This window comes from Delphinapterus leucas, chromosome 15, assembly GCF_059928025.1.
Source record: "Delphinapterus leucas isolate spDelLeu-1000000601 "Yukka" chromosome 15, BTC_Dleu_Yukka2, whole genome shotgun sequence".
NCBI classification, from domain to species: domain Eukaryota; kingdom Metazoa; phylum Chordata; class Mammalia; order Artiodactyla; family Monodontidae; genus Delphinapterus; species Delphinapterus leucas.
The window spans coordinates 47,328,630-47,356,488 of NC_143143.1; the positions used below are offsets into that span (position 1 = coordinate 47,328,630).

At 36.0% G+C, this 27,859-nt stretch overlaps 1 protein-coding gene across 7 annotated transcripts in view; it reads left to right on the top strand.

Annotated features, from left to right (window-relative positions):
- TASP1 (taspase 1) overlaps positions 1–27,859 on the top strand; it is a 238,846-nt gene that overhangs the window by 52,344 nt on the left and 158,643 nt on the right. For all 7 annotated transcript variants that reach the window (XR_002647452.2, XM_089896558.1, XM_089896556.1 and 4 more), the window contains 2 exons: positions 7,826–7,905; positions 21,336–21,442. Coding sequence is in view for 6 of the 7 variants with exons in the window: in XM_089896558.1 (XP_089752684.1) it covers positions 7,826–7,905; positions 21,336–21,442 (187 nt within the window). In the remaining variant the exon portion in view is untranslated. The remainder of the gene's footprint in view (positions 1–7,825; positions 7,906–21,335; positions 21,443–27,859) is intronic.

Consider the following 27,859-nt stretch of genomic DNA (forward strand, 5'->3'; position numbering starts at 1 on the left):
GTGTTATTTTAAGCATAGTGCTATTGTACACTTAATAAAATACAGCATAGTATAAACATAATTTTTATATAAACTGGGAAACCAGAAAATTTGTGTGACTTGCTTTATTGCAATATTCACTTTATTGTGGTGGTCTGGAACTGAACTTGCAATATCTCTGAGGTATGCTGGCACTCTGATTTTCTAAGTCTGCATAAACATGTACATAGATGTACAAAAAAGTTCTGGAAAGAAGGTTACCAGACTCACCATAATTACCTCTAGGAAGGAGAAAGGAGGGAACAAGATGAGGCAATTGTCAAAGGGGATATGTGCAATATTTTTATATTTTACAAAGATAAAATATATGTGAAAAAGTGATGGCCATCTCTGTATTAAAATTATGTCATAAAATGATCCTACAGTTGTCTGGAACTAGTGATCTAATTTTCTCACGTACATAGTTCTTCAGCTTTATTTTTTGTTTTCAAAATTGCTTTGACCATTTTAGGCATTTTGCATTTTCATTTGAATTTTAGAATTAGTCTGTCAATTTCTGTGAATAACCTGCTGGAATTTTGATTAGATTTGTAACTTATCCATTTTTTAAGGTCTTTAACCTCTCTGAACAGTGTTTTATAATTTTCAGTGTACAGATTTTGCACAGTTTTTATCAAATTTATACTTAAGTATTTCTTTTTGATGTGATAAATTGCATATTTTTAAAAGTCAAATACCAGTTGTTCCTTGTCAATATAGAAATATGATTAATTTTATTATATTGATATTCTAGCTTAGGAATTTGCTAAATTCATTTGTTCTCATACTGTTTTTATGATTCCATAAGATTTTCTACATAGATAGTTCTGTCTTCTGGGAATAAAGATAGTTCTTTAAGTAATAAAGATACTTCTTTCTAATGTGGACTCCTTTAGTTAATTTCTTTTTCTTTATTACACTGGCTAGACCTCCTATGCAATGTGAAATCAAAGTGTGAGAGTAGACATCCTTGCCTTGTTTGTAGCCTTAGGGAGGAAGCATTTGTTCTTTTACCATTAGATATGATGGCTGCTATAGGTTTATCATAGATGCTCTTTATCATGTTGAGAAAGTTCCCTTCTTTTCCTGGTGTGCTGAGAGTTTTTAATAGGAATGGGTATTGTACTTTTTCAAATGCTTTTCTGCATCTGTTGCAATGATCTTATAATTTTCCTTATTTTGTCAGTTAATATAGTGATTGGTTGATTTTTGATTGTTAAATCAACAGTTGTATTCCCAGGATAAACTCCACTTGGTTATAATGTATTATCCTTTTTATATGTTATTGGATCCAATTTGCTAACATTTTGTAAAGAATTTTTGCATCTATGTTTATGAGAGACATTGGTCTGTAGCTTTCTTGTAATGTCTTTGGTTTGGGTTCATTTTGCTTCTTGAATATGTAGGGATATATAGTTCATCAAATTTGGAAAATTTTTGGCTATTACTTCTTCAGATATTTTTTTCTGATCCCCCCTTCTCTTCTATCTTCCAGAATTCCAATTACACATATTTGACCTCTTGTAGGGGTCCTACAGATCACTGATAATTTGTTTACTTTTTCCATTCATTTTTCTCTTTGTTTCATTTTGAATAATTTCCATTGCTGTTTTCAAGTTCACTAATTATTTTTTGGCAATATCTAATCACCTGTTAATCCCATCCAGTTTATTTTTCATTTCTGACATTGTAGTTTTTATCTCTAGAAGTTCAGTTTGCACCTTAAAAAAATGTCTTCTATGTATCTACTTAACATGTTTGATATTTCCTGTAGCTTCTTGAGTATATGAATACAATTATAGTAACTGTTTTAATATCTTTGTTTCCTAATTCTGTCATCTTTGTCATTTCTGGGTTGTTTTCAATTGAATGATTTTTCTCATTATAGGTTACATTTTCCTGCTTCTTTGCATGTTTGGTAATTTTTTATTGGATTCCAGATATTGTGAGTTTTGCCTTATTTTATGTTGGATATTTCTGTGTTTTAATTCTAGGATGCGGTTAATTTATTTAGAGACGTTTCATCCTTTCAGGTCTTGCTTTATACTTTGTTACATGCAACTAGAGAAGCATTTAGCCTTGAGCTAATTTTGCTTTGCTGTTGGGCAAAACCTTTCTGAGTACTATAACAGATGCAACTAGAATGCGGTTTTTTACTTTGGTGGGAACAGGACCTGTTTCTGGCCCTGTGTGAACTTGGGGATTGCTTCCTCTAAAACTCTTCATGTTATTCTTTCCCAGGCTTTGGATGATTTCATCTTACACGTTCACTGATCTGTACTCAGCTGAAGACTATAGGCGGACTTTGTAGATTTCTTGAGTCGTTTCTCTGCACAGCTGTCTCCTCTCTGGTTCTCTGCCCTGTGAACTCGGCCACCTGGGCTTCTCTGGATGCCCAGCTCTCTGTCTTCAACTCAGAGAGGCTGCAGGGCCCTGCCTGAGTTCCTGTTCCTGTGCTGTGGCTGGAAAGTCTCCAGGCAGTAAGCTAGGGCAATCATAAGGTTTACCTTGTTTGTTTCCTTTCTTTTAAGGATCACTGTCCTGTACTACCTACTGTCTAATGCCTGAAAACTATCATTTTCTGTATTTTATCTGATTTTTCTTTTCCATTGGTTCAGGCAAGAGTGTAAATGTATTCCCTGTTACTCCATCTTGTCCAGAAGCATAAATCTCTCACATACCTGCAAGTTCACAGTATACCTGCAGTAGTTTAAAAAAAACCCAATTCCCTGAGTATCCTAAATAAATAAAACAAATTTATCATGTTTTTACTTTAAGCTTGTTTACACACAACCCTAATAAGTCTAGATATCTAATTTCTATAATGATAATAGCTAAAATTTATTGCCTTTGTACACTGTGAGAAGCATTGTTTTATGTGGTTTGTGTGTATTATCTCATAAAATCATTATATGATTTATGAGGGTAACATACATTTTGCCAACAAAGAAACTGAGTACCATACTTGACACTGTTATGCTATTAAAAATTTATGGAGTCTGTCCTTATCACATTAGAAGCAGCAGATTAGAACCCATAGAGTAGAATCCTTTTATAATAGTAAGAAGTAATGTTTACACCCATTTAGTTATTCATTCACTTACCCATTCCTTCATTCAGCAAATATTTTTTGTTTACTTCCTGTATGCCAGGCATAGAGGTAGAAAAACTATCAAAAGCAGATGGAGGACTTAGAAACTGGTCTTCTGGTGTCATCTGTTGAAGAGGCAGGTGACTCTATGGGGGCAGCAAGTCATTGGGTGTTTTCTAAGAAGTCTTTAAATAAAAAGTTCATCTGTCTATATATCTCATTGAGGAAGACAGGGAGTGTATTTGTTTCAGCTGTATCTAAATTCTGTTAGAATTTTATAAACTCTTACTGCTTTGTTACAAAAACCCTCAGCAAAACTTTAGGCAGAATGGTATTTCTATTAGCTGATAACTTTTTATGTTTTAATTTTCTGGTTATTGCCACCATGATATGATATATTATTTAAGTATTGGTGTTTGGTCAGATTAGTAGAATATATTTAGCATGCATATGATATCCTCATAAATTTGGTGGGCCTACTATCATAAACTGTGTCGTATTTTCCTACGTTTATTTTATTTATAAAAGTAAATAAATTTTATTTATTTTTACTCTTTCCTCCTTCATTTTGATAGGGTACAACTTTGATAGGCATAACCATCCAAAACAGGGGTTGTCAAACTATGGTGTGTGGGCCAAATCTGGACTACTGCCTGTTTTTTGTAAATAAAGTTTTATTGGAACACAGCCATACCCATTTGTGTACATATTGTCTATGGCTGCTTGTGCTCCGCAGAGGCCAAACTGAGTTGTTACAGCAGAGACATCTGGTCAGAAAGCCCAAACTGTTTACTATCGGGCCCTCTACAGAAAAAAAATTGCTGACTGCTACCCTAATATGTTATAGAATAAGTTATAATTTTTGGAAATTATGTTTCTTTTGGTGAAAAAGGGAAAGCTAGAAAAGCATTATTGCTCATTAGACCCTCAGATTTTTTGAGATGCAAATTTAATTTTTGGTACATTGTTTATTTAAAAATACTATTTAATCTATTGTATTTCATAAATTAATTGATTTTAGTACCTTTGTTGTATGAATGTGAAAAGAAAATTTAAAAACCTATAGACTAAAAGAAACATAAGAGAGCTATCAACTAATCAGGAGGTATGGATGGGTTAGTTGGGTTCCCCTTCAAACAAAATAGTTTAAAAGGCAAAAATAACAATAATAGCAAAAATTTTATGAGACAATCAGGGAAATGTGAACATCGATTGAATAAACTATTTTGATTCTAAGGATTTATTGTTAATTTTTTTAGGTGTCAATTGGTTATGTTGTGGTTATGTTTTTTAAAAAAGTTATTTTTTGAGATGCATGCTAAAATATTTATATTTGAAGTTATATGATATCTGAGATTTGCTTCAAAATAATCTGGGTGGGAATATAAATGAATGAGATTAGCAATGTATTAACAATTGATGAAAATGGGTGATGATCCTTTGGGTTCATTATACTATTCTCTGTAATGTATATGTTTGAAAATTTTTGTAATAAAAATTTTAAGAAGAGTTAAATCCTTATTATTTAATTTGGTCATTATGTGTTATTTCCACATACAGCAGGTTCTCCCTTATTTGCACTTTATGTGTTTGTAAGCTTTAAATAATCAGTAGCCACCAAATTGGTGGTCTTTCTTCAGTTCTGTGCATTTATGATAAAGAAGTAATAGGTAAAATATATAGAAATCCATTTTTAAGTCCAAAGAAGCAGCTATCATTTTCTCCTATATCTTTCTCATCCAGCATAATGCATTTTAAGCAGTTTTGAGAGCTTTCTGAATCACTAAATTGCACATTTTTAGACTGACTACATAGTGTCATAGTTTTTGAAAATTTCCCATCCATGAAATTGTTAATTGACCTCACTGTGTTTTCAGGTGTTTGGCTATGCTGGCACTTCAGTAGCTCAGCTTCTTGAAGGTTTTAATAATCCCACTCAGTGCTGGTCTCAGTAGTGTTGCTTTTGTTTCTTAACACTTTAGACTTGCTTTAGTGTAAATTAAGGAGAGCATAACACAAGGAAAATGTTGTCCTTTAGAGAATTTTGACACCCTAGTTTATTGTTGAATATCTTGCCAATGTTTTTCTAATGCTTAGTGTGCTTCAGGCACTGTTCTAAATGCTTAGCATATATGGATATCAATGAAAAACAAAGATCCCTGTTGTTGTGAAGCTTACAGTTTATTTGAGGGAGATAGATATAAACAACAGAGATAATATCATCAGTTATAAAGTACGTGGTATGTGAGAAGGTAGAAAAAAAGAAAAAATGTAAAAAAGACAGAATGAGAGGCATTGGGAATACTGGGTAGAGGAGCAGTGTGTTGGGTACAGTTTTAAATTGGCCTCATCAGGGAGATATATTTAAACAGATGGGAAAATTTGCCATTTGGGAAATAAGGAAGATCCTGACAGGGAACAGTCAGGGTGAAGGCCCTGAGGCAGGAGTCCCCTTGGCGTGTTTGTGTTTTGTAAGAGGCTGGAGCAGAGTAAGCAAGGGGGCAAGAGGAAGAAGAGATGAGGGGAGGAGGGAGCAGAGAAGACCAGATCACTTGGGAGCCTGGAGATCCTGGTGAAGGCTCCAGTTTTCATGCTAAAGTCCTCATGAGGGGTTTCGCAGGATTTTGAGAAGAGAAATGTCATTACCTGACTTGTGTTTTACAAGGATGTCACTGGTTGATGTGTTGAGATTAGACTGGGGCAGGGGACGGAGCAAGGTGAGCATGGAAGTGATGAGGCCATTTCAACACTGTAGGTAATAGATGATGGCAGCTCAGACCAGGGCGGTGGCGAGAAGTGGTCAGATTCTGGATGTGTTAACAAGGTGGAGTCGATGGATTTTTCTAGTGAATTGAGGTGAAACTTCTGTGAAAGCTTTCTCCTTGGAGAGTCAGAAGAATATTTGAGAAAAATTTGAATTGGTGCTGCATTCAGTGTTCTGGGAAGAGATTTTTCATTTTTGATAGTATAGTTTTTAGCGAAAGCTCACGTAGCTTTTTAGCATTTTAAAATGATTTCAAAAGCAGTTATATGCCATTTTGTGTGATGTCAAACTACTGGACAAGTAATTTTTGGTAGTAAGGAAAGGTCAAGATCTCAGAATTCTTATCCGTTAAGACGGCATCAAATATTCACCTTCCTGTGAATATTGTACAACGCCTAATGTATTTAAAACCTTGCATAGCAGACAACTGCAAACTAATTTTATTTAGAATCAAACCTATGAATGATTAAGAAATGAAAAATAAAACTAAGCTTATGTTATAAAATACTTTCAATTCGAGATGCTGGGATAGAACCCCAAATGACGAATGGGAGTGCTGAGAATACTAGATTCAGCCCCAAACTTCTGTCCTGATCATTTAATTTAATACTTCAGCATCTCTTTTACGTCTTCACGTGAAGAGAGTTTATTTCTTATATCAAAGTCTTTTTCTAGCAGAAGGAAGTGCTACAAATGCTGTCAGGACAGCTCAACTTGCATCCAAGTTCCTACCTCAGTTATTCTTCCATTTTCCTTTATGTGACAGCTTTTCTTTGCAGTTTCTTTGCAGTGGTCTTCATTTGATACAGGAATAGGAGGAACTTTTCTATTTTTGGAGTCCTTTAGATTTTTTTTTTAAAAATGGAAGTTTGAAAAGGTATTCTTGTTGGCTCTCTCCCTCTTCTCTTTTTTTTAATGCTCCCTCCATTCTCACCTTCATATATACTGGAAAATAGTAGTAACTATTGGCTTAACCAATTTGTTTCTCATTGGAACCATTTGGATATGTTTCTGAGTATCAACTTAGACTTTCTTCTTCTAATCTATCATTGATCTTCTTACGAACAATCAAATCTAAAGACTTAAATATGTATTACTTTGAGTTTTTAGTGTTGGAATGATTAGAGGAACAGAAACAAAAACTAGGGAGCAGGAAACTAATGAGTAGGCACTAGTTCAAGGAATCCATTACTAGCTGGCTGAGAGTTTTAAGAAGTTGGCTGTGGAAGGAGATGAAGTGATTGATTATTATGGTAACTGCTTGCTATTACTGTGTTAGGGAATGGGGTGGTTAATTATCCTGCATGCTATTTGAAATCTTTGAAAGGAAGTCTTTTACAGTTAGCTAACAGTATCCTTTTATTCACTTTGTTATGTTAAAACTTGCAGTTTGGGACTTAAAAAAATTACTTTTGGGACATACCACACTGCTTTATTTACCACAGTAAAAATGATTCTGACAGCCATATATATATTTTTATTGCATCGAGGCTTAGAAATGTAAGTGCATATCATTGTGTTTGGGCATCTCTGGATGTACCCCACTCATTTTGGGTAGATCCAGGTGTTATACTAGGCAAGGATACTAAATCTGAAGACATTCACTTAAGCTTTGACTCTTAATCTGATGAAATAGATCTTGTACATAAACTGAGAACCACAGTTGATCCAAGATAAATCTTAGTGTTTTCCACTGGGAAATCAACTATTTTTACTTCTTATGTTGCATCTTGCCAATTTTTACTGGTTAGTTATTGCAAATGATATTGTACCATTTCCAGTTGTAAAATTTCTAACGGGGAAAAATTAAAAGAATTTTTTAGGCATGTAGCCATTTTGAGGTATTGCAAAATTTTTTCAGTTGCCTTACTATATTACTTATATTACTTTATTGAATATGTAGGAGAAGATGACACTATGAATTTTTAAAAGAGTAATTTTTCTGTTGTTAGCTTTTTAGTTGGAGAAGGAGCCTACAGATGGGCAGTAGATCATGGAATACCCTCTTGCCCTCCTAACATCATGACCACAAGTAAGTAAAACTTTTCAAAATTAAGCTGTATTAGCATATATACCTGAAAGTGTTACATTGCTTTTGATCCATATAGTACCTATATTTAAGGAAGAAAGCTTGTATGTTGAAATATTTTAGTTAAAAGATAAATAGAAAGTTATTTGATTTTAAGCCACCTTTATATTCTTGAGGTCCCCCCACTCCTGCTTTCTCATGCTTTTAAAAAATTTTTTGGCTGCATTGGGCTTTCGTTGCTGTGCGTGGGCTTTCTGTAGTTGGGGCGAGTGGGGGCTACTCTTCATTGCGGTGCGCAGGCTTCTCATTGTGGTGTCTTCTCTTGTTGCGGAGCACGGGTTCTAGGTGCGCGGGCTTCAGTAGTTGCAGCACGCAGGCTCAGTAGTTGTGGCTCATAGTCTTAGTTGCTCCGGGGCATGTGGGATCTTCCCGGACCAGGGATTGAACCCATGTCCTCTGCATTGGCAGGCAGATTCTTAACCATTGCGCCGCCAGGGAAGTCCTTGCTCATGTTTTTATAGAAGTATTGTTAAAGGATCCCTTTTAGGCTACTTAAAATAATTACTAACAATAAAACCATAATACCAGCCACTCAGAGAGAGAGAAGAAAACATAGGTCAACATTTACACAACCTTGAGCTGAGGAAGGCCTATCTAGGTACCAAGTGTATGAGAAGGAAGAACAAAAGTGTGACTGCAGGAAGAGTTAAGACTGAAAAAACATTTATCATAACTATGACAATGGGATACATATGCAAGTTTTGCCAGATTAAAAGTCACACGAATACATGTGATACCCCAATAGAAAAGGGTCAAAAGACATAAATAGATAATATAACATAACTAATAGGGACATTCAAATTAAGGTGAATACATGTTAAATCTGTTCCTGCTCACTTGGTGAAAGAGTTAAAAAATATTGTATTACTGCTGGTAAGTGTGTGGTAAAATGAACATAATACATTGTAGGTACAAATGTAGATTGGCAGAAATTTTGGAGGACAGCTAAGTAGTATAGATCAAAAGCCTTAAACCCATTCTGCATCTTGGAACTTGTCATCAGAGATATAGACATAGATTTATGTAGAAGGGTACTCAGTGAGCATTATTAAGAATGTAAAAAAAAATTCTATTATATATAAAATAAACTACAAGGATATATTGTATAACACAGGGAATATAGCCAATTTTTATAGTAACTATAAATGGAGTATAACCTTTAAAAAATTGTGAAATCACTATACCTGTGACTTATATAATATTATACATCAACTACTTCAATAAAAAAAGGGAAGAAAAGAAAAACATAAAGAAAGATTATTAAAAAATTTGAAAAAGACTTATGTCCAACACAGAGGAATGTGAGTAAACTATCACATGGTCTTATAATGAAATGTTATGAAGTAACTGGAAATTGTTATAAAGACTGATAATGATTAAATCTAATAATGACTTAAAAAAGTGAAAAATGAGGTTATAAATATGTATATATGTGTGTTTTATATGTCTGTCTTAAAAAGAAATCATGGCTACATGTTTATGCATAAAACAAATAGTAAAAACATATACTACTTGTTTTTTAAATTTTTATCAAGTAATCTATGAATGTAATTTAAATAATCAAATGAAAAAGTGAGGAATCATTAGCTCCAAGGAAACCAAGTTGTATAAAAAAGAGATGACTATTTATCATAGCAAGTGTCTAATAAGGACCAGCTCTTAGTAACATTATATTCAGAATGAACTGCATACTGCTGCAAGTTGTAATATTGAGAGGCTGGAAGGAGGAGAAATTGTGTGCAGGGAGGCCGGGAGTGTGAGAGTCCTGGATCTGCACACTCGCCACCACTAATGCTGCCTTAGAGTCTGCCCAGTGGGACTTGCTGTGGAGCTCTTATATCAGGCACACAAATCAGCTCATCTGCCAATTCCATCTTGTTTTTCCTTGGAGGCACGCCACCTGGCAACCTGGGTCTAGAGTGGGCGCTCAGTAGGCCTGCTGTGCAGCTGTCATCTGGTCTTCACCTCCCCATCACTTTGGAATTCCGTTTTCCTCTCTCCAGTATCAAATTGTCTGTTTCCGAATGTCTTTTTTTTTTTCTTTCTTGTTTTACTCCCTCATTTGATATATGGAAGGTGGGAAATCACTTTCGCTTAGGTTTCTGAAGAAATTGCTCTGTCTTCTAATTTCCAGTCTTGCTATTATGCAGTCTGCTGGCACTTTGATTCCCAGTTTTTTGTCGTGTCTTTTGCCTCTTTGGAAGGAAGTTCTTATTTCAGTGGTCTTATTACCTCAATGATATCTTGGGGTGGGTCCTTTTTTACTTATTGTACTGGGTACTCTTTTGGACTCTCCATCTGGAAATCCATGTGCTTTGGGGAAATTAAAAAAAAATTTGTGTAATAATCTCTCCCCCTATCTCTCCTTTGTTATATTTTTCTAATTTATTTCAATTAGATGTTGGATCTTGTACTCTAATCCCATGTATCGTTTTCAAAAGTTACTTTTTCTCCTTTTAAAAATCTCTGTCTTTTGTCCTGCTTTCTGGGAAGTTTCTTCAATTGTATCTTGCAAATCTACTTCTAATGAATTTATAATTTTGGTTTTCATATTTTTAATTTCTAGGGATTCATCTGTGATTAATACTTTTAAAACATGGGTTTTTTAAAAAAAAAACAAAAAAACATGGGGTTTTATTTCATGAACTCAGTATTTTTACTCTCTCTCTTAGGATATTATGGTTTAAAACTTGTTCTTATCCACTGTTTCTGCTTCCTCTGTCTTTGTGTTTGTTTCAGACCCTAATACATGTTAGCTAATTTCCTCAACTATCTAGTGACCCTCTGCAGTTTTCATATTCATGAGTGAGTTACCTAAAGACCTGTTGGCAGCTTTGTGTGTGAGAGCAGGTCTGTTTGACCTCAAGAGGGGAGGCATTGATCATTTCTCTACACATTTTTCTTTTGGATTAGACAGAGAAATCTTCCCAGCTCTGGCAAGGCAATAGCCAGTATTCTGGTACAGAACAAGGGAAGGGGCTGGAGGTGTCACGGTGCCCTTGTCAGACTTTTACGTTAAACTCAGTTTTAGGTAGAGCCCCGTACCTGCTCCCAGATGTGCTTGGTGTCTGCTAATTTGGTGCCGATCTAGTTCAGCCTCTCCACTTTTTCTGCAAGCACAAGGAGGGGATTTGGGCATCTACGTGTTCCTTATTGACATTTTCTGCCCATTCTCCTGTTTTTAGTCTCAACCTGGCTTTCAGAGACACCAGGTGCTTTCTACTTTGAGCTCTCTTGATGTTTCTTTGGCAGGAATTAGTTTACTTTGGCCGAGATTAGTTTGCTTTGTGATGTCTTGGCTAGTGGACATTGGGGTTCATCTTCCTCTGCTCAATTAGTTACTGTTTGTCCACTTGCTTTCTATGTTCTAAAACTGTTGGTATCTCCCTTCTCATTATAATCACCCCTTGTGTGTGTCAGTCTTTTCCCCCACTTAAATTTCTTTTTGGTAAAGTTTTAGTAGGGCATGGAGATGAATTCATGCATTCAGTCTGCCATTTTTACTTCAGAACATTTATATAAAAATGTGTTAGAAAATAGTACTAGATTTTTTTTCAGGATGGCAAAATTATTTTTGACTATTTTTTATACTTGTAATAAGAAAAACATATTGTGCCATAGATTTTTTTTATGACTTATATAACCAATCAACAAGAAATGTTCTGTGAATAAAGCGTTTGAAAGTTAAGTGATATATTCTTTTTTTTTCCCAAAAAAGAATGGTTCTGAGCTATGGGGAATTTAAAAGGAGAAATTATAACTATTATTTAGATTAAAAAAAATTTAAATACCATCTTATACTCAGCCATTTGTTTAATCCTCAGTAGAAATAAAATGGTATGTTGGTGCTGGTTAATGATAATGTTTTATACTTGATTACCTTTTGGGGGGCATAATTTGTAGGTTTTTATTCCCCTTCAGCTTTTAGAATGTCTTTCTAAGGTTTATTCTAAGTTTATTACACATTTTCACATGTACTTACATATTTCATTCCTATATGTAGATTTGAATTTCTTTCTGCATCTTTTCCTTCAGCCTGGAATGCTACATATTTTCTGGTAATGTGGTAGATGTAGTGGTGAAAACTTTTCTCAGCTTTCATTATCTGAAAAACATCCTTATTTTGCTTTTACTTTGAAAAGACATTTTTGTTGGATATAGACTTCTAGGTTGGCAGGTTTTTTCCTTTTAGCACTTTTTTTCTTTTTTTTTTATTGTGGTAAAATATTCATAACATAAAATTTACCGTTTTAACAATTTTTTTTTTTTTTTTTTGCGGTACGCGGGCCTCTCACTGTTGTGGCCTCTCCTGTCACGGAGCACAGGCTCCAGACGCGCAGGCTCAGCGGCCATGGCTCACGGGCCCAGCAGCTCCGCGGCATGTGGGATCTTCCTGGACCGGGGCACGAACCTGTGTCCCCTGCATCGGCAGGCGGACTCTCAACCACTGCCCCACCAGGGAAGCCCCCATTTTAACAACTTTTAAGTGTATAATTCAGTGGTACTAAATACATTCATATTGTTGATTAACCATCGCCACCATCCATTTCTATTTTTTCCTCAGCCCAAACAAACTCTGTACCCATTAAACAGTGATTACCCATCCCCCTCTTGCCTGTCCCTGGTAACCTTTACTCTGCTTTCTTTGTCTATGAATTTGCCTGTTCTAGGTCCCTCCTCTAAGTGGAATCACATAATATTTGTCATTTGTGTCTGTATTATTTCACTTAGCATGTTTTCATCTATGTTGTAGCATGTATCAGAATTTCCTTCTTATAGCTGAATAATATTCCATTGTATCCTTTTAGCACTTTTAAAGATGTTATTCCATTATATTTTGGATTCCATTGTTTCTGCTAGGAAGTTAGACATGATAATTATTGCTTCCTTGTGTGTAATGTGTCTTCTTTTTTCTCTGACTGTTTTAAAAAATTGTTCTATTTGTTTTCACCTAGGTATGGTTTCCTTTGTGCTAGTTTCATTGTGCCTGTTGAATCTGAGGGTTCAGTTTTTAATCAAATTAGGAAAACTATTGGACTCTCTGCTTCATGCTCTCCCTCATCTGTTTCTAGGACTTCAATTTCACTTATATTAAAACATTTGATACTGTCATGTGTTCCTGAGGCTCTGATTTTTTTCAGTCTTTGTTCTCGGTGCTTTCTGTATTAGTCAGGACTCTCCATAGAGACAGAACCAATAAGATACCTATCTATCTATCATCTGTCTATCTAAAGAGATATTATAAAGAATTGGCAATCATGGAGGCTGACAAGCAATTATGGAGGCTGACAAGTCCCAAGATATGCAGGGTCAGTCAGCAAGCTGGAGACCAGGAGAGCCAATGGGGAAGTTTCAATCCAAATTCAAAGGCCTGAAAACTGGGAGGGTCAATTGTATAGTTCCAGTGTGAAGGCTGGCAGGCTTGAGACCCAGGATCAGCTAATGTTTCAGATCAAGTATGAAGGCAGGAAAAAGTTGATGTTCTAGTTGAAAGACAGTCAGGCAAGAGGAATTTTCTCTTACTTGGGGAGAGTCTGCATCTTTGTTCTATTAAGGCCTTGAGCTGATTGGATGAGGTCCATTTACAAAGGGAGGGCAATCTGCTTTACTCCGTCTATCAATTAAATGTAAATCTCAACCTTATCAAACATCAGACATACCTAGAATAAAGCTTGACCAATATCTGGGCACTCTCTGGCCCAGTCAAGTTGTCAAATAAAATTAACCATCACACTTCTATTTGTTTGATTTCTGTTGAATTGGTCTTTGAGTTTATTGATCTTTCCTCCTGCAGTATCTAATTTGATATTAATCTGATGTTATGATTTAAAAAATATAAAATATTATGTTTTCAGTTTTAAAGTTTCCATTAAAAAAACAGCCTTCATCTTTGTCTTGAAATTTCCCATGTCTTCACCCATTATATCCATTGTTGGCATATTTATCATTGTTATTTTGAAATCTTTGACTGCTAATTCTAAAATCTAGGTAATCTGTGGGTCAGTTTCTATTGATAGATTTTTTTTTTCTTGACCTTGGTCACACTTTTCTGTTTAGTTGCATGTCTCAATTTTTAAAAAAAAAATTACACCTTGAGACTATGATTTGTTATCATCCTTTGAATGATATTGAGTTTGTTCTAACATGTAATTAAATTATTTGCAGTTCACCTTGATATTGTCACAGCCTGGTTTTTGGCTTTGTTAAAGTGAGTCTATTTCAGTTTTTTTCTTAATCCTAGAGTTGTCTCTTAGTACTACTTTGTGGTCTTTATTCCTGAGATATGGCCTTTCTGGGGTTTCAGTGGAAAGTCTCAAACTTTAAATTTTGTCTCTCTGACACTGGGTATTTACTAAAACATCTGTTCACTTTTCAGCTGTTATTTTCCTCAGTGGACTTTACGGAATCTTGCATCCTGTATGAACAGTCAAGGACTCATTCAGGATTTGAGGGGACTTTTACATAGATTTTTGGGCTTCTTTTTTTGTGGATTTCTCCTTTCCAGGATTCCTCCCTTACTTTCCAGTGGCTTCAGTAGCCCCAGACTCCTTCATCTCAGGCCAATAAGACTGTAGTTTTCTACCTGAGCTCTATTTTCTGTGTATCTCACAGAGTGGGGAGTGCCTCATGGTGAAAGCTGTTTGAATTTTGATCTCACCCAGTGTGTTTCTTTTCTTTCAGTGGTTGAATCCTCTCCTATTTCTGCCAGCTTTTCATCACTTGCCTTCAAATAGGCTTTTTTTTTAGTTTAAAACTTCTGCCCAGAGTTTGTAATTATTATTGGTCTGTAGGTTAGTCTCATATAAGCTATTCTTTCATTACCAGGAGCTGGAACTGATGTTTTGTAAATGTGTATTATTAAAAACACAATAATAAAAATAATATAAATTAATAAATGTATCTAACCATTGTATTTATTACTTTTTAATTGTGTGGTAGAGGAATAAGTTATCTTCTTAAATATTGAAGCATTTTACATAAACGTGGTCTTCCTTTTTACTTCCATTCCCAATCCCAGACTCCTGCTCAGTCTGATAACCACAGTTACTTGTTTGATTTGCTTCTCTCTGTTCCAACAGAAATGTTGGAATATATAGTATTCCAACATATGTAGTTGGAAAAGAATATATAGTATTCTTTTTTAAGTAGATAAATGGTATCATACTGTAGTATCTTTAGTGTTTGTAGATAAGTAGTATTATAACATGGCTTTTTAAAATATTTTTTGTAATGCAGCAAGATGTATTTTGAAATCTGTCCATGTTGATATATATAGATGAATTAATTTTTAAACTGTTGAATAGCATTTTACCATATTTATTTAGCTGTTTCTTTATTGATAGGCATTCAGGTTGATTCTAGATTTTGCCATTAACATTGATAATTCCATGAATATTCTTGTACACATCACTTAATATATACGTGTTCTATTGGGGTAGATAGTTGGAAGTAGAATTGCTGACTCATAGAGGATGTGCATTTACTGTTTTGCTGGCTATTGCCAGATTCCTAAGAGGTTTGCTGTCTACTTTTGAGAAGTCTGTCTTTGTATAGTCGGTACCATTGATGAACACATAGTAGCTCAGAGCACAGACTTTAGAGGCCTTTATGTGACCAGGGGCGAGTTACCTCCAAGACACTTTTCTCATGGAGACGTTGTGATTCCTTGAGGTAATGTATCAAGAATTCTTACTCCAATTTTGGGGGCATAGAAACACTCAGATGTTGACTATTAATATCATTCTCACTGTCATTAATATGTTGGATGTGAAAATGATCTTGGTGATGTGATTTCATCAGAATTTAATAGGCTTAGCTCTTTAGCACTGACTAATAAGATGATTTTAGTGATTGATCGTATCTGGAGTTAGGTGTAACCAGTAGAGCAGTGGTTTTCTACTTTGGCTGCACATCAGAGTCACTGGGGAGCTTTGAAAAATTCACAAGCCCTGGCTGCACTCAAAATCAATGAAAACAGCAACTCTGTAGATGGGACCCAGGCATCAGTAGTCTTTAAAGTTTTGTAGGTAATTTCAATGCGCATTCAGTTTTCAGAATGTCTGAGATAGAATGTGTACATTCTTTTGAATTCTTCCAGAAAATTCATTAAAGTTGAAATTGAAAGTAATTTTGTTTTCCTTTGGTAAAGGACAACCTTAAATAATTTGTGCTACAAAGTTGCTACCATCTATTCCTTAATTTTCAGCTGTTTTATGCTTTGATTGGACCTGGGATACATCTTTAAATTAAGTAAAGAGTAGATTAAGGATGTTATTCTATTCTTTCAATTTATGGGCATGATTCCACCACAAGGAATCCTATTTTCTTCTTTTCTGTTGGCTAGATTGTGTTCTTACAGTTTTTCTGCCTTTGCGTAAGGTACTTTGAAAGACAACATGATATTAAACATACTTTGTAATTGTAGAGTTTTATCATAACTGGTATATGATATATCAACACTTAATTTCACATGGCTAGTTAATATGGCCAGTTATGCTGTTTCAAATTTTTTATTTTGAAGTACTTATAAATTCACATGCAATCCTAAGAAATACAACAGAGAGATTCCATGTACCCTTTGCCCAGTTTCCACCAATGGGAACATCTTGCCAAACTACAGTACAATATCACATTCAGGATAGTATTGACAGTCAAGATACACAACACTTTTATCACCACAGGGATATCTCATGTTGTCCTTTTATAGTCTCACCTACTCACCTCCAACCTTCACCCCTTCCTTGACACCTGGCAGTTACTAATCTATTCTCCGTTTGTATAATTTTGTCATTTCAAAAATGTTATATAAATGGTATCATATAGGATATGAGTTTTTGGGAATTGGCTTTTTTATCACGTAGTATAATTCTCTTGAGATTCATCCAGGTGGTGGTTCTTATCAATAGCTTGTACCATCTTATTGCTAAACAGTGGATGTACCACTGTTTGTTTAATCATTTATCCATTGAAAGGCATCTGGGTTATTTCCAGTTTGGGGCTATAATAAATAATGCTGCTATAAATAAATATACATGTACATTTTAAAAAATTTCGGTAAAATACACAATGTAAAATTTACCATCTTAAACATTTTTAATGGTATATTTCAGTAGCTTTAAGTATATTTACATTGTATAACTATGACTACCATCCATCTGCAAAATCCTTTTCATCTTGAGAAACTGAAACTCTGTGCTCATTAAACACTAACTCCTTGTTTCCTTCCACCTGGCCCTTGGCAACCACCATTCTTAGTTCTGTCCCTATGAATTTGACTACTCTAGGTACCTCTTATAAGTGGAATCACACATTTTTTCTTTCTTTCCTGACAGGCCTATTTCACTTAGCATGATGTCCTCAAGGTTCAACCATGTTGTAGCATGCGTCAGAATTTCTTTTTAAGGCTGAATAATATTCCATTGTATGTATATATCACATTTTGTTTATCCATTTATACATTGAATGGTTTGAAGCAACTTGAGTTGTTTCCAACTTTTGGTTATTACGCATAATGCTGCTATGAACACAGGTGTACAAATATCTGTTTCAATTCTTTTGGGTACCCAGAAGTGAAATTGCTGGATTATATGGTAATTCTGTTTTTAATTTTTTGAAGAACCAGTGTACTCTTTTCCATTGCAGCTACACCATTTTAAATTCCCACTAATAGTGCACAAAGGTTCCAATTTCTCCACACCCTCATCAACACTTGTTATTTTGTTTTTTGTTTTTTGTTTGGTAATAGCCATCCTAATGGGTATGAGGTGGTATCTTGTGATTTCAGTTTTCATTTCCCTAATGATTATGCTGTCGAGTATCTTTTCATGTGCGTTTTGGCCATTTGTATATCTCCTTAAATGTCTGTCTCCAAAAAGGGAGACAAGGACTAGCCTTTTAAATTCCCTGGAGGTCACTTCATCTGGAGGGAGAGGCACTGCAACAATGGCTGTCTGCCTCTGAGTCTGTACCTCTGTGACCAGAACCAGCAATCAGAGCACAGATTCTGGTATTTGGAGGAGAGGGTCTTTATTGCCCACCCTGACTCTCACAAGCTATGTGCAAGCTGCTCTAGGAGCGTATGCCCAGCTGCCTGCCACAGGGTTGGGGATAGGGTGTGGGGAGGCTACTGTGCGAAGAGCTGAAGTTGACCCAAATTAACCACAGTTTACAATGAAGCTTTCCCCTGGAAACCTTCCTCTTTAATAGACTCCAGAGTTGTATAATACTTAACATTAGACAGATTCTATCAGGCCAGTTGTTGTCTAGGTGGGGAGACAGATTCCTGGTGCTTCTTACTCTGCCATCTTCCCTCTAGCTCCAGCTTATTAATTTTATATCAGACTATTCTGATTCAAGGTTATTAATCCTATCTACAACTATTTGCATATACTTTAAAATTTAAAAAGATGCCATTTATCATTTACCTTTGCATATGATGTCTTTTGCCTTGTAGACATTTTAAATTTTACATGGTTTTATCAATGCACCATCCTTTTGATGGATTCTGGCTTTGATAACATTCAATGTAAAATATTCTACTTTAATGTTAAAACGAGTAAAAATAAAAAATAAAATCTCTCTCAAAAAAGACTGATATAAAAAGACTGGTATTTATGCCTACTGTGCGATGGCTTAATCTTTTTGGACTTCTTTCTTTAGATTTTATATGTTTAAATCATTAATACTTATAAGGTTTCAGATTTGTGTGTAGTGTGGGGTAGGAATTTAATTTGTGTTTTTTTCCCCAAATAGGTAATGTATTGTGCCAAGAAAGTTTACTGAATAACATATAGATTTCCCAGTGGTATGAAAAAGCAGTGTTATTCTCAAATTCTATTAGGATATACATGAGTTTGTTTCTAAACTTGTTGGTCAGTTCCATTACTTTTTTTTTGTCCATTACTACACTATTGTTCTTAGACTTTGTCTTGAGGGCAACTCTGGTTCCTTTTCCACTTAATTTTCCTAACATATTTGTTTTTCCTTATTTAAAATTTTCTTGATTAATCTTAAAGGTAATATGTTAGAGTATCTTTGTTATTTTCCCACTGTTATTTTGATTAATTTACATCAGTGTGGGGGAAATAAATATGCACTTAAAAACACTGTGACACTTTATTGTTTTACTGCAATTTTCATTTAGATTTGCCTGCACATATATTCTTTTCTTTGCACTTAATTCCCCACCCCTCTCCCTGACTGTTTTTTTTTTTTGTCTTTGAGCTTTCACTTTGTATTATTTTGCCTGTTACGGAAGAAAACCCTTTAATGTTTTTCATTAGTACAGGTCTTGCTGGTGATGAATTTGCTCATTCTTGTTCACCTGAAACTATTTTTATTTCACCTTCATTTTTTTTTTTTTTTTTTTTGTGGTATGCGGCCTCTCACTGTTGTGGCTTCTCCCGTTGCGGAGCACAGGCTCCAGACGCGCAGGCCCAGTGGCCATGGCTCACGGGCCCAGCCGCTCTGCGGCATGTGGGATCTTCCCGGACCGGGGCACGAACCCGTGTCCCCTGCATCGGCAGGCGGACTCTCAACCACTGCGCCACCAGGGAAGCCCCTCACCTTCATTTTTGAAGGTTAATTTTACTGGATATACTGTTCTGGGTGAGCAGATATTTCCTTTCAGTGCATTGAAGATAACCACCTTGTCTAAATGCACTTGGTATTGGGGTAGAGGGTAGGGGTAGACTTGCTTGTTTCTAGCTCAGCCTTCCTGTGGGGATGTTGGCCCTTTCAATCCCTAGCTTGCTGTGGGAAGTGTCTCCTGTGAAACTTCCACCTTTAATGGGCTCTGGGTTTGACTTATGCCTCTCCTTGATGCCACGGAATCAAATTCAAGTGCTCAAGTGTTGGCAGATGCTCACAGTGCAATAATAATAGCTTTAGTCTTCAGTTTACCCCCAGAAAAGCTCGATACTTTTTATAAGGTTTTTAATGCTTTTAAGGTGGTGTTTTTCATACTTTATCTACATTTTTGGTAATATTTGGTGGGAGAATTGCTCTTAAGAATTTAGTCTGCCATTATCAGAAAACTTTGGTAATCTTTTCAGTGTTATATTCCAGTTTGTAATTTCTCTTGTCAGCTGAATCTAATTGTTTAAATCTGTATATCAAGTCTTAAAATTCCAGTTATTGTATTTTTTATTTTTAGAAGTTCTATTTGGTTCTTCTTCAAGTCTGCCTGGGAATTTTATCATCTTTTCTTCCTTAGTTATATTTTCAATATCTTTTTTTTATGTCTGTGAGCATAAACATGTTTTATATTCTATATATGATTACACTAGTATCTGAGGTCTTTGCCGGTTGGATTATACTTTCTGATGTTTGGCTGACTTTTATTTTTTCATTCTTGTTGATTTATTTCTCATTCGTTTTATGAACTGTTTTTTTAACTATGGGCTCATATTAATTGGAACATGGGAATTCTTTGAGGTCTGGGTGAGCTAAGGTGGGTTTTTCCAGGGAGTATTTGCACTTGATGGGTTTTTGAAGCATTACCTCACCGAGATCATTTTTGGTTTTTTGTGTTTTTCAGGCCATATAGGTAATACGAATTCTCCTAATTCTGCCTGAACTTTTAAATATTTTTTTATACTTTAATGTTATATAGATATGTATTTTGTTCTTATAATTCTAATTGTTCAAGAGCAGCGTCCTGCCCCCACCCCCACCTTGTGCGCGCATGTGCACACACATGCGCGTACACACACCCACACCCACACATACACACACCCACACCCACACATGCGTGTACACACACCAACACACACCCACACATGCGTGTACACCCCACCCCCCCACACCCACACCCACACCCCCCCCAACACCCACACCCACACACACCCACAAAACAGAACTCCCCTTCCCGAACCAGCCAAGTGTAACAGGACTTTTCTTGTCTTACGTTTATAGCCAAGGCTGTGACTTACAAGTTTCCTGATTCTTTGCATATTGTGGCATTTTCTAGTTTTCCCTTTCATTGGGCATATCACCCTTTGGGGTTCCCCCTTTTTATGTGGATGATCTCCAATATGTTTTCTCCTGCTGCATTGTCCCAAGTCTCAGCTCTTGTCTCTTATGCACAGAGACCTTCAAAACCAGAGCTGGCCATGGCATGCATTAGCAGACACTCCTGGAGAGCATCTACCTTCAGAACTCACTTGTCTCTCTGGATTTGACCTTTTTCTTAATTTTTTTACTTTAGGTTATTTTTCTTATTCCCTCCCACCTCAGTGTACACTGAAAAGACTTTATAAAACCCTTTATCCAACATTCTTAAGGATTTAGTCCTGAGGAGGCTCTTCAGGATCTCTCATCTGCCCCATTGCCCTAATATTTTTCAAATGTTATTTTTAATGTTTCTTTTATAGGATTCAGTTTAGCTGCATTTAAAAGAAACAAGAGGAAACTAGAGCTGGCAGAAAGGGTGGAAACAGATTTCATTCAACTAAAGAAAAGAAGACAATCAAGTGAAAAGGTCAGGAGGTGTTTGAAATATTAATAATTAATGTATCATAATGATATACTTAGTCTGCATTTAGATATATAAGCCTCAGAATAGTACAACCCAGTAGAAATATAATGCATGCCACATATGTACTTTTTAAGTTTTCCAGTAGCTGCATTTAAAAAAATTAAAAGAAACAGGTGAAATTAATTTTAAGACTTATTTAAAACAGTGAATCTAAAATACCGCTTCAAAAATGTGATCAGTGAAAAAATATTACTAGTGATCTAGTCTATTTTCTTTTTTTTTGTATTAAGTCTTCAAAAAGCAGTGCGTATTTTACACTTACAGCACGTCTCAATTATGACATTAACTTTTCATTGGAAATATGATCTGTATCTATATATCATAAAGTTAACAGTTGAAAAAGTAGGCTTACATAACAAGTTACATAACAAACATACTTAAGACTTCCCAGAAATTGAGTTGAAACTCTGTTTTAAAATTAAAGTTTATTAAAATGTAATAACATTAAAAATTTAGCTTCTCATTTGTCCTCACCACAGTTTAAGTGCTCAGTTAGCTCCATGTGGCTCCTAGCTGCTGTTTTGGTCCTTGCAACTCTGGATGAACATGGCTGTTTAGGGGATAGAGTGTTATAAGGAAATGTATATATTGGATTCATGTAGGTTTTTTGTACATTCTAATTACATGTCTCTGTTTCTTGTTCTTATATTTTCTTTGTTTGCATTTCATGCATTTGTGTGCCCTCATGAGCCTGCGTGTGGCATTTCTTAGGTGTTTTGGGGGATAGAAAAATTAAAAACCATAACATTCATGCTCAAACTATGGCTTAGAGGTCCGTTAGCACACAGTTCATGGTGGAGTTCTCATGTCACATCGTCATTTGATATAACTTGGCATCTCGTTAATATTCTTCATTGATTAGTCCCATAATTGCTTATGTACTGGCTAATGCTTTCCGTCATAGCTATATATGGTTCATTCACATATGAATGCATACTAAATCTTCTCTCATGGTGATAGATATTTTTCCAGTATGTTGCCACATGGGACAATTAATCAAACATTTTGGTCCAAACCTTTTTATTTTTCTGCCAGAGAAGGGTAGAAATTTAGGAGGCAAATGAACAGATGAGTAGGTAGACCTTGGTGAAAGTGGCTAGTAGTGTGGTTCTGTTTCTTCGGTTTTTGCATCCTATGTGATGTCTGAGTAAGCAAATTTAGGACTTCTGTTCTTTTAAAAAACTGATAAAATTCGCATATAGTGAGCAATTTAATCATTTTTATAAATATATATATATAGCCATGTAACCCATATACCTATCAAGATGTAGAACATATCTGGTTCTTTTGTACTTCCTTTCAGCCATTCTCTACCCTTTATAGGTGACCACTGCTCTGAGTTTTATCACCATAGATGTTTTGTGTTGCTCTTGAGCTTTATATAATTGGAATCTTACAGAATGTACTCTTTTCTATTTGGTTTCTTTCACAAAGTGTTTTTGAGACAGTGGGTCACAGGTTTATTCTTTTTTATTACTGAATAATATTCCCATTTACTGTAAGTTGTTTATCCATTCTCCTACTGATGGACATTTGGTTCATTTCCAGGCTTGTACTTTATGAATAAAGCTGTTATGAACATTCTTATACAGGTCTTTTTTTCAGGGACATCAGTTTAGGGTTTTTATGCATAGAAATATCAGTTGACCTTATAGAGAATATCTTCAGCTGGTCTTACTTAGAAGATTCATTTTTTTATTCAGAAAATATTTATTAAGCAGCTACTCTTGGTGCTGAGCTGGGTAGTAAGAAAACGGTGGTGAACAGGATGGAGGTAATTCCTGCTCTAATGAAATTTTACATTTTAGTGTCTAGAGACGGAAACATATAAACATACAATCAAGTAAGATAATTACCATGTTTGATAACTGATATAAAGGAAAAAGAAGCACAAGATGATATGATACAAAGTAACTTGGATATGAGAGATGGAGGGGAGACTCAAAAGAGGACTCCTTTAGTTAGGATGATACCTTGCTAGTTAGAGACCTTTCTGAGGGTGTAACATTTGAGGTGACATCTGAAAAATATGAAGTGAGTTTTATGAGAAGTCAGTGGAATAGTGTTCCAGGCAAAATGAACTGCATGTGCAGTGGCCCTGGTGGGGACTTGGCATATCGGAGGAATGGAGAAGAGGGGCATTGTGCCTAAAGCATGGTGGGCAAGAGGAGGATGGTATGATCTGAAGCTGGAGAGGTAGGTAGATGCCAGCTCCTTGAGGAGTTTCCACTTTTGTTTCATGAATAATGAGTTATTGTAAAAGAGAAGCAACACTGCCTTATTCATATTTTACAGAGTTCTTTCTGGCTGCTACGTGGTGAATAGGGGAAGGCAAAAACAGAAGTGAGGAGATTAGTTACAAAGTTATTACAGTTGGGAGATGGTGCCACATGGACTGTGGATGTTAGGGATGGAGATGGAGAGAAGTGAATATATCCAGGATATATTATAAGGGCTCCTAGAAAGACAGGAATTACTGATGCCTTATAGAGAGGGGATTTAAAAGTTTTAGTTTAGTCATAGTGTATTGCCATTTACTAAGGTGGGGCAGGGAGCTGGAGAAAGTATGGCTTCAAGGTGGTGGAGGTGGGAAGTGGAAACTTTCTTAGTTCATGTTCCCTTAATGAACTCAGATTAACCAATGCTTTTCATTTTCACAATAAAATGTATTGTCTGATGCCAAGGCACCCTGGACACTCAAGGTAATAGACCACTTTTAGTGTGCTATGTTCCTCTACTCCTTTCAGTTGAATTTTGTGCCACCAAGAGCTTCATTATGCTCATTGTTTTTATCATTTTATCCTTTATCATAATTCATTGTCTCTCATAAACTGATGAATATTGAGTTTAAAAAGAGAATTGTCTGCTTGAAAACTGGAAGAGTTGTTTGTTTGAAAACTAACTTGAAAAAGCAGAGTGGGTCTATAAAAAGTTGCTGTAGAATTAAGCATGGGCAAACCAGCTGTAAAAGATTGAGAAAAATCGTAAAAATCTAGAAGCTTTGTGCATTCAGAGTGTGTTGTTAGTGTATTTATATTCTTGTTCTATTTTTAGATAAAATAAAACTTGAAATCATAGGACAGTCCAGGGTGTTATAGGAAGATGGTATGGAACATTTGTACGTGGGCTCACATTCAGAGAAAGTCTTATATGAAAAGATTGGCTAGTGAATGAATGAATTGGTTTTGTGTTTTAAATAAAAAGGAAATATTTACAATATGTGTCCTTCTTTATGATTCTGTCCTTCACCCAGAGAATATTCAATTTTTGAAAAATTTAAACAACCACTCATCAACCTGGTTAAGAGGATTTGCAATAAAAAGCTGAATGTGGCAGCAGGAAAGATTAACTGTGGAGTTGGTTTTATGCATCTGAAGCTTAGGGGTAGGTCAGGGGGGACATTCCCATTTGGCAATCATTGGCCTCAAAAGGAATATGAATCCACATGTCCAGATGAGCTCACTTAGTAGGAGTGAGTGAAGATAGAGGTCTGAAAACTGAACCCTGGGCCAGGCCAACATGTCTACATTGGGAGGAGGAGAAACCAGCGAAAGAGAAAGATGGAGCAGCCAGTGGGGCAGAGGGGCCACCAGGAGAGTGTCTGGGAAGCAGAGAGGAGCGTTCAAAGTCAGGCATCACCTGGGTCAAGTGCTGCTGACAAAACAGTCGGGAGGACAGAGGACTGGCCACTGGACTCGGCACCTGGAGACTTTGGACCTGGATGAGAACAGTTTCCATGATGTGGTGGATTGTAGAGCAGGTGGAGTGGGTCCATCAGGGAGAACAGGGTGGAGATAATTCTTTTGAGAAGTTTTGCTGTGGAGTGGGGAGAGAGAGGTGGGGAGATAGGGTCAAGACACCGTACCACGGTTACCTTCTGTGAATTCACTGAGTAATTTCACCTAGGAAGGCTCAGTTTCCTTATCTTTAACTGAAAATAGTGATAATTCTGCTCCCGTAGCAGGGCTGTTAGGAGGAACAGATGTGTTAATGGATGTTCAAGTGTTTGGTGACTGTCACTGACTGAGACACCATCGTTTTTGCCTTTGCCATTGTTTGCCTTCATCTCAGACAAAAAAGAAGGGAAACTGCTACTCTCGGTGCTACTCTGGGTGGAATCTTGTAATGGAGAAAGGGAGGGTGGTAATGGAGGTCACTAGTAGTGGGTGGAGAGGTGGAATTCAGGCATGATTCAAATGGAGTATTTTAGACCCCTGAAATGACAGGAAAATATTTTTAATATTCAGAATATATGAACTTTAATGTGTACAAAGCACTGTGTTTGACTAGGACCCAGCTTCTGCCTTTAGGGAAGGATGCGGGCCACAGGCTTTGTTTTGCAGATGTTTGCTGTATAACCTTGGCAAAGGTAATAAAAACGCTCCGAGAAAGAAAAGACCACCAAATAAGCAGCCAATGGCGCAGAAAATTATAATTTTTGAGAGGAAGCGTAGCAATTTTTTAGAGATGTGACAGGAAAGGACAAATAGCTATTTTCGAAATCAACCTGTATTTAGTTTATTTCTCCCTGTCCTGTGTGTATAGTTTCAGCATAGTTTTGGTTAGCCAGCATTGACTAAAGCCTGGAACTACTGTGTGTTGTGGCTACATAAAAGAAGCTGTGAGTTGGGTATATAAATATAATAAAAAGAATAGAGTTTTTGGTAACTTTCCTAATGTTCACTTTTTTGTTACTCAGTGTTGAAGGAGATAAATATTGTCTTGAAAGGAGTATACAGTAGAATAAATATTTTAAAGCCTGAAAATAAAGTAAATAAATTGAGCAATTTTTGTTGCATTGATATTTCTCGTTTTTCTTAAAAAAGTAATTGATTGTCCAGACATTATCACAATACTAATAGAAATCAGAATTAAAGCAAGAAGTATATTTAATCAGCTTGCTACCTCAATTAATTAGAGTATTTTTGTTTTCCTTTGTCTTTGACCATTTACATTTGACTTAGTTTAAAATAAGAATGGTTAATTAATGGAATGCTTTTGGCTGCAAACAATAGAAAACCTGATGGTGACTTAAGAAATGCATATCTGTCCCCCTGCTCCCTGGCCCTCTGCCTCGTAATAAAGAATTTTGGAGGTGGGTGGTTGCAAGCATTCATTAGCTCAGGTTTCCAATGATGCTGGAGCCAACATATCTGGGATTTCTCTTGGGCCTTTTCTCTCATGCCTTTTGTCTTATGGATGGAATATGGCTGCTATAATTTCAGGTGTCACATCTGCATTCAAGGTGAGAAGAAGGTGAGACCATGGAGGGTGTGGGCGGGGAGACTAGTGCCAGATGTGTCCGTCACTTTTTTAACTGGGATGCAAAAGTTTTCCAGAATCTCTCTCAATAGATTTCTCTTTAGTTGTTTTTTTGGGGGGCAGTGGACAAGGGGCGTAGTTTGGTCACATGGCTATTCCCAGTTGCAAAGGAGCCTAGGAAATGAAGTGGATTTTCCTCATTACTATCTCATAGCTCATGGCTTGCTGCTAGACACATTGTCCCCCCCCCCCCCCCCCGCAAATTAGTTGTTTTGTTGTCAAAGGAAGGGGAGGAGAGTGGTTATTAGGGAGGTAATCTACAATGTGTAGCGTAAATGGAGAACTTTTTTGATCGTCTTCTTCTGCACAATTAATATGTCCCTTGTTGCTACAAACCAGTAGTGGGTTAAGCAGCTAATCTACCTATAAACCAAATAAAACACATTTTGTCCTCACTAAGAATACATGGGTTTTAAGATACAATATTAAAAAATAAGGAATAAATTCTGAGTAACTGTCTATTCTTAATAATTGACATCTCTGTTTCATCCATGCTTCTTTGGTGTGACTTAGAGGGAAGACATGCTGGAGGAGGAAAAGATTATTATTTACCTGTAGTGCTGTGTAATATAAAAGTAGTAGTTGTTTATGCTCTATTCCACTCCCCTATCTGTGTAGACCCAACTGTTCTGGATTTTTCTTTACTTCTTTCTTTCCCTTGCAGTGTATAGATAGTCCACACTTTGCCTGGTAGTGCTGGACCATAAAAATGACTGTGCAAACCGATCTTAATGGCAAAAAATTACACTTTTTCCATGACCTTTAGACATTTTTGTCAAAACATTAAAAACTCTTTTACTGGTGGTTGTAAATGTGTAGAGAAACAAACAAGAAAGCAATTAAAATGAGTATTTATTTAGTACACTAATTTAAAACATCAGAATTAAAGTAGGTTTTTTCTGTCCAAAAACCCTTTATCAAGAGTAGTTTGAACAGTGCTTGCTTTCCTGTCATGTAAGTTATGATATGGAGTGAGCATCTGTTTATGTCATGGTGAATCGTCAAACTCTTTTTAATTTTGGATCAGCTTTCAACAGT